The sequence below is a fragment of the Tachypleus tridentatus genome, chromosome 10 (assembly GCF_004210375.1).
Source record: "Tachypleus tridentatus isolate NWPU-2018 chromosome 10, ASM421037v1, whole genome shotgun sequence".
Lineage (NCBI taxonomy): Eukaryota > Metazoa > Arthropoda > Merostomata > Xiphosura > Limulidae > Tachypleus > Tachypleus tridentatus.
The window spans coordinates 45,556,072-45,570,161 of record NC_134834.1 but is presented as its reverse complement, the minus strand read 5'-3'; the positions used below and the strand labels follow the sequence as shown (position 1 = coordinate 45,570,161).

Here is a 14,090-nt window from a genome sequence, read left to right as displayed (position 1 = left end):
GAATTATCATTTCACCGATTATGTGTTTTTTTTTCCAGTTACAATATGAAAGTTTTATCACAAATATGGTAATATTATCAAGTGCATAAGTCTGTTTTCTCAAAACAGAAACTTTTAAGTTCACATGGTTTATATCATAATGAAATCGCAAACTGCGCGGTTTGGTGTATATTTACATCACAGGACCAAATATGTTATTAACATCAGTGACATAAGTCTCAAGCTGTTAGATTCTAAGGCATTGCTTTCTTTTCCTCAAATCATTATCAAATTGTTTACTAGATCTAGTTTTATTTAACCGCTTAAAGTCTCTAGATTACTAGTGAAACGTTATTAACTGTATGCTACTGTATTCAACGCAACACCTAATGGTTACACCATAGCGTCTAATAAAACTAAACCGTCAACTGTGAGAGTCTCACTACCAGAAGAATATGCATAATACTTATGTTAGTTCTTTCAAAAAGCACCATGTGCATGTAATCGAGCTACTCGACGTTAGCAGTATTGTAAATAAAGTTACTAATTGTTTAACCACACGCTCAAGGTGGTAGACATGTATATTTATTCTCAGTTTATTACATCAACTTTCTTCTTCACTGTATATGTAAATAGACAACCTCGATAATACAAATTGGCCATTTAAAAGATGTCATACACAAATTAAACCGATATATGAATACAGTTTTATCTCGGTAAATACTACAGAATACAAATAGTTATGTCATAAAAGAAAGGTTCCCGTGACTAACTACATTTTAACGAGATCACTTGCAGTACAGCTATGCATAATTACAGTAATAATGCAGTTTCAGTAATTTCTAAAAACAAGCATTTATGCACGGTAAAAATAAGAATAGACCCTTTTCGCTCTGATAATATGTGGAAAATGTTCAGAATCGAACGACCACTATTCTTTCGGACATTACTGTACGTCGATAGCAGCAGAGTTTACAAATGCCATCGTATGCTCCAGAATGTTTTGTAACTGTAATTCTTTTATGACGAACTGCTATCTTTAGACTACCCAGACGGTGAACACGTGTAGGTTTGACAAGTATTCTCCCAAGAACCTGTTTGCAAGCCACAACAAAAATATTATTATTTCTGTTAAAATTTGCTTGTCATTCAGACAGCTGGACAATCACTACTTCATACATCAGTTCAAGAGCAAAAACTTTTACTTGTTTACATTAATGACTAGTTTACCAAACAAAGCAGTGTCTTTATGAAATATAAAGCTTCAGCCCATTTAACTGGCAACTCAACAGCTTAAAGGTTAAACAATCACTTATTTATTGTGACCAGGCAAGTAGCAGTATATGAATCATTATGAGCAACCAAGTTCTAAGAACACTAAAACAATGTGTCACAATCTTATTTTATATTAGTAAAGTTAGTCAAATATCAAAATGCAAGATGTAATTGTAATTAATTATCTACAATGATTTTATTACGCTAATAACACTATGTAACAAAACTTTTACTAAAGTAAATTGAAAACACCTATTTTCTCTTCAGACTTTGCTTTTGTGACCTGGGAGCGTATAACGAAAACATGATGAGAGACTATATTTGGGGGCTGATACGTGAAAGTGATTTACATTACAGTCGCAAATCTCGAAAAACTACTCACTTCTAAACATTTTTGCTCATTTTTGTATGCCTTTAGTATAAATACATGTAAATCTTGATTCATATGTGGTTTTATTCAGATTTTACATAAATGAAAATGTGCAAATTTGCCTGTTTTTACATAGAAAATAGGTTAATTTTTAAATTTCATTATCCAAGTCACAAAAGCAAAGTATGAAGGGAATAATGGCCATTTTCTGTACTTTTACAACATGTGTAATTATAATTGATAACTTTTGTGTCTGTTCATCTCTGGGATTAGTTTGTTTCAGTACAAGTGCATTCTTTTTTAAAAACGACTAAATTTATTATTTATTATTATTATTATTATTATTAACTAGTTGGTTTTTCATATATTCGTAAATATTATTCGGATAATACACTATGCTACAATGGTGTTAATGTGTTGTACAACTTTTTCATGTGAACAAATTCTGATCAGCTATCCTCTCCGACATAAACTTCTTTACTTTTATAACACGTAAATTTATAACCAGGCAGGTTAACGCACTATATTACAATGATGTTTTCTTGTTGTATAACTTTTCAGTGTTCACATATTCTGCTCAGCTAGTCCCTCCGGTACAATATTTCTTATTTCTATCACATACAAATTTATAAGTAGGTGAAACTATACCACAGTGATCTTATCTTGCTATATAGTTTTTCAAAGTTAACATATATTCTGATCTTCTATACTTTCTTCTAAAAGATTACCCGCATTTATCACACATAACTTTATCCGGGTTGTCAACAATGCAAAGGCCTAAAGTACTTTGTTTGACAGCAACAGCATTTTTATCTCTCTCTCTCTGACAAGCAGTATTTCTAAAGAAAGAAGATAACATCAGGTAGGCTATTAGTGCTTTTCCAGGGTGTTGTGCAGTTCTTATTAATAAACACGATATTTTATTTATTTACTTTTGGTTAAAGCTTTTGTTTTCGACGTAGTATCTTTATGGTTTATAAATAACATACTCGAACTAGCGTGGTTGTTAGGAGAAGCATTCTGGCAAACAATTTAAATATCTTAGCATAATGTTTTCCTAGTTTTTATTACAATACTGTTCCAAGTGAAATTTAAAAATCACAAAGTTATTGTTATATTTTGATTTCTAGTTTAATGTTTATCCATAAAATATTGGGAAGGAACAATATCCGTATTTAGAATAAAATATATAGAGTTTGCATAGACATGCGGATCGTTAAGATACTAGCCAAAAAAGTCGTATGTAAAACGCCATTTGTTTTCATAATTATTAAAATAAGAGGTAATTTTGTTACATAAGTAGTTGAGCAATGAAAATGTATGGAGATAACACTTAGTTCTGAACTACTTTTCACGCTTGTTGCAAAGCGAAGGTGATACGTAGTCTTTCTTACTTTGCCTAATATTTTAATTTCTTGTATTTTTTTAATTTGGAAAACGGTTATTATTGCTTATGTTTTGGTATCTGGTGAAACATTTTAGTATATCATATTTGTCAAGGATGTTGAAATTAGTACTGAGAAATAAATCGTTAAGATACGATCCAGAAACTCATACTTAATAGGCCATTTGGTATCATTGTCATTAAAAGAGTTAATCCACTTTAATAGGTAGTCATTGGGCAATAGAAATGTTCAGAGCAAGTGATCTTCAAGTGTATTGCAACTGTGATCAATATAATTTAGTTTTGCCTGATACATTTGAATAGTACACTCAAATAAAATATACTGTACAAAGATACAGAGTTACTAATTTATAATTATTTTAATCTAATGACTTCGGAATATAGGGGTGTGAACATATATAATTTAACGATTTCGGAACACTGAGATTACTACTTAATGATCTCTGGATATTAAGGTATAAAATTTTGCTCTTTCTAATTTGAAAACTTTGCGAGGGTTGAAGTATGAAAAGTGAAAGTGTCCGAAAAGTCAAGAAATTTTGTGTAAATGTAATGTTGAAGCATAAGGTGAAATTTGGAGAATTATGAAAGTTTTGTGAGTTAAGTTTCTGACGCTAAACTTCAATAATATAATCAGTATATTTACCTCACAAATCTATATCTATTCCCATACTTTTATACCAAGTTAAAAGGATTTCACCTGCTAAATTGTGCTTATTGTGAAATCCTTTTAGAGCCTGAATTTTTTATATTTCAATATATTTTAGGATAAGTTGTGTTTCTTTAGCTATATGATGTTTAAAAATTTGACATATAGAAAAAAATGTTTTTCGTTTGAGATTTTAGATCTCATTACTGAACATTAAATATGTTATGTAATTTGGCTATTAATTTCTTTTCTTCACCAAAACGTGAATTTCAGTGAAGAAAAGACGACATAGAGGTCTAATCTATTATTTGATTCGCTACTTTAGCTACATTAGGCTGGTTTCACTAACTTCACAACTCACCAGTGATGACTGGAAGAGGAAAGCAAATAAATAAGTTAGGCCTTATGTAACGGTAGAATATAAAGTACTATTCAGGTGTTGATGTATCCAAAAACCTAAAGTAACTTAGATTTTAGTGGTAAGTAAAGGGAAACCCAAGAAAACTAAATAACCTGTTATAGTTTCTAAGCCAAGAGGGTGCAAACATGATGTGTTTATTATGTAATTATGCAAATAAGTGTTAAAATTATATCCGCAGACATCGTTGTCTTCGAACATGATTTAGTAAACAGAAAGTTATTGGTTGGTTGTTTCATATCAAAGCTATTATACTTTGAGCTATCTGCTGGGTCCATTGCGGAAAATAGAATCCCAGATTTTAGCGTTGTATAGCCCGGCATGGCCAGGTGGGTTAAGGCGTTCGATTCGTAACCTGAGAGTCACGGGTTCGAATTCCATTCACACCAACATGCTCGCCCTTTCAGCCGTGGGGGCGTATAATGTGACGGTCAATCTCACTATTCGTTGGTAAAAGAGTAGCCCAAAAGTTGGCGGTGGGTGGTGATGACTAGCTGCCTTCCCTTTAGTCTTACACTGCTAAATTAGGGACGGCTAGCGCAGATAGCCCTCGTGTAGTTTTACGCGAAATTCAAAAAAAAAACACAAACAAATAGCGTTGTAAGTCCGTGAACTTACCGCTGTCCAACTAAAAGTTGGAAGCATATTCCCCCCACCCCAAATGTATTTTTACAAACATATTTTCAAGAAACTATAATCTTTAACTGATATATGAGCATATTTCTATCGACTTCCAATAACTTGACACACTATATCATATAATGTCTCCATCTCCTATAATGTAAACGTATTGTTCACAAGCTACCTTCCCCCTAGCCTATCGGCTGAAAATTAAAACGAGTAGTTCATGTCAACCTTCTGCAGCTACTCAAATACCCAAAACACATTTGAATAGAACTGCAATACATGAGTTTCTGATCTTGCCATATTATGCATCTAATTAAACGCAATGGCTCATCTTATTAATGTTTTAATGTTTTTGGTAATTTTTATTTGCGTTCATGTGTTTCTTAGATTTTTTAAATACTTATAATGTGTTAGGTTTAGGTAAAAGTGCAATTAAGTTATGAACCTCTGTCTGTAAATAAATTAACTTATTTTTTCTTTGTCAGACATCCTATGTTTTTCTTTACTGGGTAACTGCCTTTTACATTTATTTCAGAGCTATATGATTAATGAAAGAAAAATATACCCTGTATGGTGAATACATTATTCTATATAATTACCATGTTGCTGCACAAACAAATTTCAGTTTTTTAGTTTTTCTTACTAGTTGGAGGAATAGTTAATAAAAAAGGCTATAATTTCTGTATACAGAATAATTATAGTAAAAGTTTGAATCCTGTAATCGATTGTGCATCGAATTTCACATAAATCTTTATCAGTTATCTAAAATAGTTAATTACGTAAACTGTCAACTAATGTGGGTTTACAAAACAACTATTCCATTATGAAATATGGTTTACACTCGTTTTCGAATATTCACGCAAAACTAAACAAGATTTATTTCAGATAGCCGTCTCTAAATTCGAACTTTTAGACTAGAAATAAAGCAATCAGTCAAGAGCATCTCCCGCCAGTAATTGGGCTACTCTGATAGAATAATAAGAATAGATTGTTCAATCTTAAAATGCACACACATTCCCAAAGTGAGGAGCACAATTTTGCAGCAACGGGACGTAAGCTATGGTCCGTGAGATTCTCCAGATGTTAAAAACGTACACATGTCCTTATTAACTTCTAGGTGTAGCTAAACATATATTGACGATCGTGTTAAATTCAACTATTACTAACTTTTTCGTAATTTGATCACAGAGCAGAAAGTTTAATTAGACTTTTTTTTTCTCCTTTTGGAGGATTTTTAAGAAGCACATTTTTATAAATGCATTTATTGTGTTTATCGTTTCATGAAATCAAGAGATCATGATTTTTTTATGTTAAATTTCGTGAGTAATGCGGAAAGAATATTGTTTTTAAATGCATAAGAAAGATACAACGTGACTCAAGAATTGTGGTACCTCGAAAATGATATTAGCCTAATAATTTGTTAGTTCAAGACAATAATCACAAAGGTGAAATGAAATTAAGTCTACAAAAAGGAGTTTAGCTATATTTGATACGTGTCTAGGAATTGTCGAGATACAAGTCTTGTAAGAAAAATATATACATTTGATGTGTAAGTATGAGTAATAATGGAATTCATGCAAAGCTACACGAGCGACTGCAAGGAAGTAACATTCAAGCTTTAGGGAACGTTATATTTTGAAGCAATAAAATTAAAAGGTAAGTGAAAAAATAATTGATAAACTATTTTGAGGTAGCAAGTGTTAACATGTTTAAGGCCGCTAATATTTGTCTCCCTGTCAAGTACCGTTTACTCCAAGGTCGGTTCTGATTAAAGAGTTCATTTACTTCTTCACAAATCTTTGACTAAAATGGAGTAATATAAATAAATGAGATGAAGGCCGTGTTAGTATTACTTAGAAACAGACCTTCCATAACAAAGTTAGTTTCCGTTTAAGCTTGTTATTAATGGGTAAGTAAGTTGCCACATCATAGACTGTAGAGCATAAATTGTAGGCACTCAGTGTCTAAAATTCCTATTTAAAAACAGAAGGCGGTTAATTACCTTTTAGGCAATATTCTAATGTAATGGCATATCATTTCAGCTGCGAGGCGTAGTATCGCGAAAAATATTTTCCACAAGTATAAACTTCGCTCAAGGTATATTCCAAATCATTTGACAGGGCAAAGCTGTAAAATTAAAGACATGACTGTAAAAACGTGTAAAAGTTCTTTCAGAGAAAGAATATTTGTATGACGAAATTGGTATACCAGGCAGAGCCAAAAGATACAATACTTCGAGAAAGGAAGCCTTAATGTTTTCTATTGGAAGCAAAAAACTCAGCCAGCAATAGAGTGAAACTGGAATATTGTTCTAATCCGCAAAGTGTATTTTATAAAGCCAGATGTGTCTTCTATTTCCTTTAACAACATATAAATCTGAAAAGGCTCACAAACCAAATTTTTGGAAGGTTCCAGTCACATCCTGCAACTATTTGCTTCTTTCATTAGAACAGGTATACTTAACACTGTCAAACTGAGAAAATAATGTTATATTATACACATCCATATGTAATTTCTATAAGTAAATAGGTTCTATGGACATCATGAACGATTTATTAGAGCAGCAAACAATTTTATTGGACACCTGAAGAAATACGTGTAATTCGTCATTTGCCATATTACAACAAAGCCTTACTAAACCATATATAACGACAAAATATAACATCAAATTATTATGAATGGCGTCTGCGCCTTATATCAGTTTATACTGAACATTCAGTATTTGGTTGGACCTCTTCGTACTCTACTAAAATCCACAATACAATGTGGCGTGCTATCTAGTAGGTTAATGATAATCTGTAGTCTTTGCTTGCCATGAAGAGCTTGTAATGTCCTCCTGGTCAGCGTGATTACAGTACGAGCATTGTGGGCAGTGACATTGTCATCCTTGAACAAAAACTTATTGTCAAACATTTCCCTAGCATATGGCAAAAATGTCGTCTCCATATGTAGGAGGCGCCATTGACGTTTCCCATAATGAATAGCTGCCCTAACATACACTCCACTACCTCATGTGTGAGCTCTGTGGAAAATACAGTCTTCTCTCATCTATCCTATAGGTAAGCTTCGAATAAAAATATTAAAATTACTTTTAACAAACCGGAAACAGGAGTCGTTTAATAAGATGGCATGCTGTTTAGCACAATTAACACAGTGATGTTATCGAATTCTAGTTAATATCAGTTTGCAAATAGTCCTTCTTACAAAATAACCTTGTTTGACAAGTATCATATTCACTAATATTCTGGATAACCTGGAATGGATGTGTCTATGCCATTCCTGTTGTAAGATGTTGCAATACTTCTTTTGGTTTTAATGTGTTAATCTAATCAAAAACAGTAGCTTTTTAAATCTACCATTAGATTTTCCTGGAAGAACGTTTTCTGTAGTCCGATGACGTTTAAGGATTCTGACACATTACACTGGGGTATCGTACTATTTTAACAATGTTCGTTAGCTTCACACCTTTTCTGAACATGTTTCGTTAGCACATTCACACCTTTACTGAACAGTCGAACAGTCCCTAATTTTGTGACGCCTATATCACCACCCACCGCCAACTCTTGGGCTACTCTTTACCAACGAATAGTGGGATTGACCGTCACATTATACGCCCCCACGGCTGGGAGGGCGAGCATGTTTAGCGCGAAACCCGCGACATACAGTCGACTACGCGCTACATCAAGTACAGAGAAACTGTTTGAAGAAAGCGTTGATATATTTCGAGAAAGAGTATACCAAATCACACACTTTCATAAAAAAACAAAAAACAGGTGTTTATGTGGGTTTTCACAAACAAATATTCAAAATATAACTTCAAATTATTATGAATGGCGTCTGCGCCTTATACTGAACATTCAGTATGAATCAAGATTTACATGTATTTATACTAAAGTTATGCAACAATGAACAAAAATGTTTAGAAGTGAGTACTTTTTCGAGATTTGCGATTGTAATGTAAATCACTTTCACGTATCAGCCCCAAATATAGTCTCTCATCATGTTTTCGTTATACGCTCCTTCATCAACATCAAAAGTAAATATATCCCACAAATTAAAAATTCACGAAACCATATACTGCTGCATACCATATATTCCCGACATCAGCAGACAAATAACCAACATTTGGCAAAAACTAGTAACAAAATATGACATTCCAGTTAATACCAAATTTATTCAAAAACCAGGCTCAAAACTAAGGTCTATACTGTGTAAAAACTACACTGACAAACACCACACCAACATTATTTATAAAATACAATGTGATAACTGCCAAGACTTCTATATTGGAGAAACAAGTAGAAAAATGGAAACCAGATTCAAAGAACATAAAAAGTCACCTTCACACGTTTTCGAACACTGCAAGTCAAATAAACACAACATAACCATAAAAAACACCCAAATACTCTATAAAGAAACAAACATAAACAAACGCAAAATTAAAGAAGCCTTACTTATACTACAACTCAAGCCCAAAATAAACCAATACAAAGGAGCACCTTTATACCTCTATTAATAAATATAATCAAACATCTAAGCACGCCCTCTACATTCCTACACTCAGTTACACAACCCTCTTCAAACATGTGGTCAGCTATCGGTCAGTTACGTTTTTCTTTCTTTATGAACCTGACAATGACCGAAGAAGGTCTAAACGTTGTTCGCTCCTCTACATAAAACAAAAATTCTCAATCCAAACCAGCCGTTTTTACATATATTTCGCGACATTATATCCCGAATGAATGCACAAAGAAAAGACTTGTTAAAGAAAACCATTATCGTTTCAACAGATATGTACATCTTTACATACGTACTCGCTTACTAACGTAAAACAATGATGGCAGTAAACACTGGTTTTCAAGAGCTCGAGGTCGATGCATGACATATCCTTATCAAGGATACAAACATCATTTTAATACAAAAGCTTAGCATTCATATTTCATATGAACATGTGCTGTTTATTGTATATACGGTATTCTAACTGGACATATTACAAAATAAAGCTGTGATAATAATGACTCAAATACCAGAATCCTGGCGATAAGTTTGTTAACGGTATCATACATCCACTGATTTAGAAAACCAATGAGCAGCAATGAATCTTACCGTTGCTAGGTGGTCAGATAGCGTATGTGAAATTATGAATATTGCTTTCATAGCGTGGATATGCGCGTGAGATAATGGATATGACTAACACTAAGTTAATTAGCTATTGTACATGAAAAGGTGCATTCAAGTATTGTGAGAAGTAAACCATTGTATGCACGAAGATATTCGAGAATATAGACGATAAACATGTGTACTGTTTCATAACCAACAAGTGTACGCTTGTAGACAAACGTGAGTATTATTGGATAACCAAACAACTGTACATACATCAGGCGACAGCCATTGTACGTAAAACGACGAGCATGCATATTGTGAGATAACTGACATCAGAAGATAACAATAAATACTGCAAGGGATCAGGTATTGCACTTGAGGAAAGACGTGTTGGCATTACTATGTAGCCATATAATCTACATCAAAAAGAGAAAAGGAAGTTTATAACGCTTACAAGAGAGAGATAAAGTAAAGGAATATAGTTACTTTACTGTGATACGAATCTAGCAAAACATTTGCAAAAACTCAGGCCTGACATTAGTGTAGAACTCGAAATCTTTACTCAAACCCATACATTTTTGAGCAATCAAATCAAAAGCAGTTGATAGTATAACACAACTAAAGAATAAGGAAAAGTATTTAACTACATCTTACAATTGCTTCTAGCCTTGTTTAAATCAAAGTAATAATAATATAACAACAATAAATATCATTATCGATAGAAGTGACTATAATGGTATGCATGTTTAAAATAATCATAATATCTTTATAAAACAGCATTTATTAAGAAGATAGTCATGATATATATATTATATTTTTTTAAATATAATATTATTCAGATTGACAATATTTGACAAGATCTAGAAAGAGTTTGTATGATATTTCATCGTATAAACGGAATTTGTTTATTAAATTATTCCTGAATTAAAATATATTCTTAGCAATCAAGTTTAATATACACATTGACTTTATTTTTTGTGATAACTCCAACAATAGAATTTTCTCTGCAGATATAATGTTATTATTTTGTTCATGCTTCGTATTTTGCTGAAGTATCATACTTAGAGAGATTATGATGTACTTTACCTCCTTCCACGAATCTGTTAAGGACAACAAAACAGAGAAGAATACCAGCGAGGGTTCGGACACTCTTAACACTGTAAAACCAGAGTTCTCTTCTTGCACTGATCAATGGTGAACTTGTATGTTTTTCCTTGAATAACATGATTCGAGCAACGCGTAAACAGTAACATACAATAATGCAGAACGTAAAGTTTATAGTCCAGCCATCTTATGCGTTTATTGTCTGACGTTACAGTCTGATTGGTTGGTCACAAACTGGAATGAAAGCACGAACTACCAAGTAACTTTGTAGATCTTAATGGTCCTCGTGTCTCTTTTGTAATAGTGGAAAGCCTAACTCTATACAGCTTATAAAGGAGATAAGTCTTCTTAGCAGTCTACGACCTCCACATAGATACCGTCACGTGACAGAGTATAGCCAGTCAACATTAGGTGTTGTTGAACAGTCAGTAATGTTTGCTGTATGAACAAGACTCTGCTAAAACGTCTTGTCATATATTTTATGGTAAATTCCGAAAACAATAGAAGCGGCTTACATTACTCCGAAACACGAAATCTACAAGAAAAGCTGTAAGAAATTAAGATAAACAAATAAATGCCAAACTAAAGTGCAGTAATGTCAAAAATATCTCTAAAACTATGTATGTCACTAGCAAACTGTATTTCACAAGTCGTATTTGTTGCAATATAAACTAAAATAATCAGTATTAACTATTATCGACTTACATTATACAGTAGTATCATCACAATAACGTGTTACTATTTTAAAAATTAAAATTGCATAAACTAAAATATTGGACAGTGATTTTTGAAAGCACACTTAACTAGTTTGGAGATTTTATCAGGGCTACTAAAAAGTCTAAATGAAAGGCATAGACCAAGTATAAGTTACAAGAGTAGTCTCTCTATAAGCCTTGCTACATTGAGAACGAATTATGTAGCATGAAATTTCTCACCAGTAATCCAAATGACGCAAGTAAATTTGTAGCATTTTTCTGTTATTATCGGAAATAAATGAATAATAAATAAATAATAAATAAATGCCTAAGCGAAATGATTTCATATCTTTTGTAAAATTTATCAACAGTGATGAAAAACAAAAAAAATGTGTGTAAATATCATCTGCAGCATTGTTCACCAATGTGGAACTAAGTATGTATCATATCAGCTGCTACATTTATCAGCAGTGGTACGAACAAAATGGGTATCATGTCAGCTGTAGAATTCTTCACCAATGTGGAAACAAAGTATGCGTCATATCATCTGTGACATTTATCAGCAGTGATTGAATTCAAGTGTGTGTCACATCATCTGTAGACTTTATCAGTAGTTATTTAACATTTTTCTCTAAACTTCAGCATAAGCATCACAAAAACGTAGCTTCCACATTTCTCATCAGTGAAATTGTTACACAAAATGGCATACTATTGTCAGATAAATATCACATAAAGTAATGTTTCAGTTATTTAAATTAGCTTGATCACTATACTAAGAAATGTTTTGTTTCTAAACGTTAGTCTGGTTATCAAGTATAACAATGTCAGTTATGAACACAGCTATAGATTTCAGCATTCTTATGTTATGAGAAGTATTTCAAATACGAAACAATATCGCTTTAAAGTTGGCATAAGAGATTTTATGGCATTAAATGTCAAGAATTTGCTTATATATTGTGAGCTTCATGATGTTGTTTTAAATAAATACCAGCCAAGCTATTTTGTAGATAAATGTGTTGTTTATGTGTGTGTTTTTCTTATAGCAAAGTCACATCGGGCTATTTGCCAAGTCCACCGAGTGGATGTGTTTCTTATGAGTTTGAACTTTAGTTATAATAAAACACATTACGAAACAGTGGAATTAAATATATTCAGTATATACAGAGTTTTGAGTAATATAAACTACTTCAGAGTGGTCCCTCCCTCCAAAAATTGTATAAGGCTTGAGTGTACACGTTGTTTTCAGTTTTGTAATGGTATTCTATTATTTGTAAGCAAAGGAAAGATAATGAATGAACTTAATATGTTTTCTTACATGTTTATTCATTTTATTAGAGCTATTGTTCTTAAAATAAATTATTGATATACAGTTGTGTCTTTTTTTTCATTTTTAAAATTGATCCTTAAACTGAAACAACAATCTACATTAAGTCATACTTTTTACTTGTAGTCAGAAAGTAACTTCACCCTCTTGGTTAAATGTTTTAACACATGCTAGATAGATTACTATTATATGCATACAACGAATAACTTTTATGTAGAAAACAGTATGAAACAAATTTTATCTGATAATATTATCTTTAATACCTTAGACAATTTGTTTTACTGCATCTTTTCTTTCAACAAAGGGGTCTAACTTATGGTTTTTAGGCCTATTATTTTTACATGCCTTAACATGTCAGAATGTGTTGGACTTGGGAGTTTCAGATACTCCTTCGGCTTCTTCTCTAATTTACTTTTTTTTTATCATCAAGTGTTTCAGATTTCATATTTAATTTGTTTTCTTTCTATGATAATTCTGTTTATACTTTTCATTGTTTCAAACATTTGCTTTTAGGTATTATAGTTGGTAAAGTTTACGCTGTAAGATGTTTCCAAAGACTCCGCGCCAATGAGATTGTGTGAGAAGTATCACAGGAAAAATTCTAACTTGGACATAACCTCAAGGGACTATAGTGTGAACAAAGGACCTTGTGTTAATTATACATTATACACAAAAAAAAAATTATTTACCTACACATAAAATAAACCTTTTTTCAAAATAAAACTGTAAATGGATCGGAAAAAAATCTCTAATGCCTAATACTAATTAGCCATTTTAATAATATTATTTATTTTATTTATTGGTAAGCAGTACTTCTAATTTTGTCCATCATGCATGATGTAACTAAGTTACTCATCAGTTTTTTTGTTTTTTTATAGTATTTGAACGAGTTTAAGAGGGATGTTTAAGTATGAGTGAAGAATGTTAAGTTTAACCAAGTTTAAGGTATAAGTTATAAGTTTGTAAAACTGTTGTATATAAACCGGTATTTGCAATAATTCATAGTAATAACTGATATTATAAATTCTATTGCTGTTTTGTTTCAATATTAAAATAGATCTGTGTTAAAAATAAAGTTGTGTGTATCAATCTTTTTTAGAAATATAATAAAATATATACGTATTAACATTTGATTTACTTC

At 32.0% G+C, this 14,090-nt stretch overlaps 1 protein-coding gene across 1 annotated transcript in view; it reads right to left on the bottom strand.

Annotated features, from left to right (window-relative positions):
* LOC143228055 (zwei Ig domain protein zig-8-like) overlaps positions 1-11,274 on the bottom strand; it is an 84,410-nt gene extending 73,136 nt beyond the window's left edge. Inside the window, exon 1 of the mRNA XM_076459394.1 lies at positions 10,913-11,274. Coding sequence (XP_076315509.1) covers positions 10,913-11,051 — 139 coding nt within the window. The 5' untranslated portion in view covers positions 11,052-11,274. The remainder of the gene's footprint in view (positions 1-10,912) is intronic.
* Between the last annotated feature and the right edge of the window lie 2,816 nt (positions 11,275-14,090).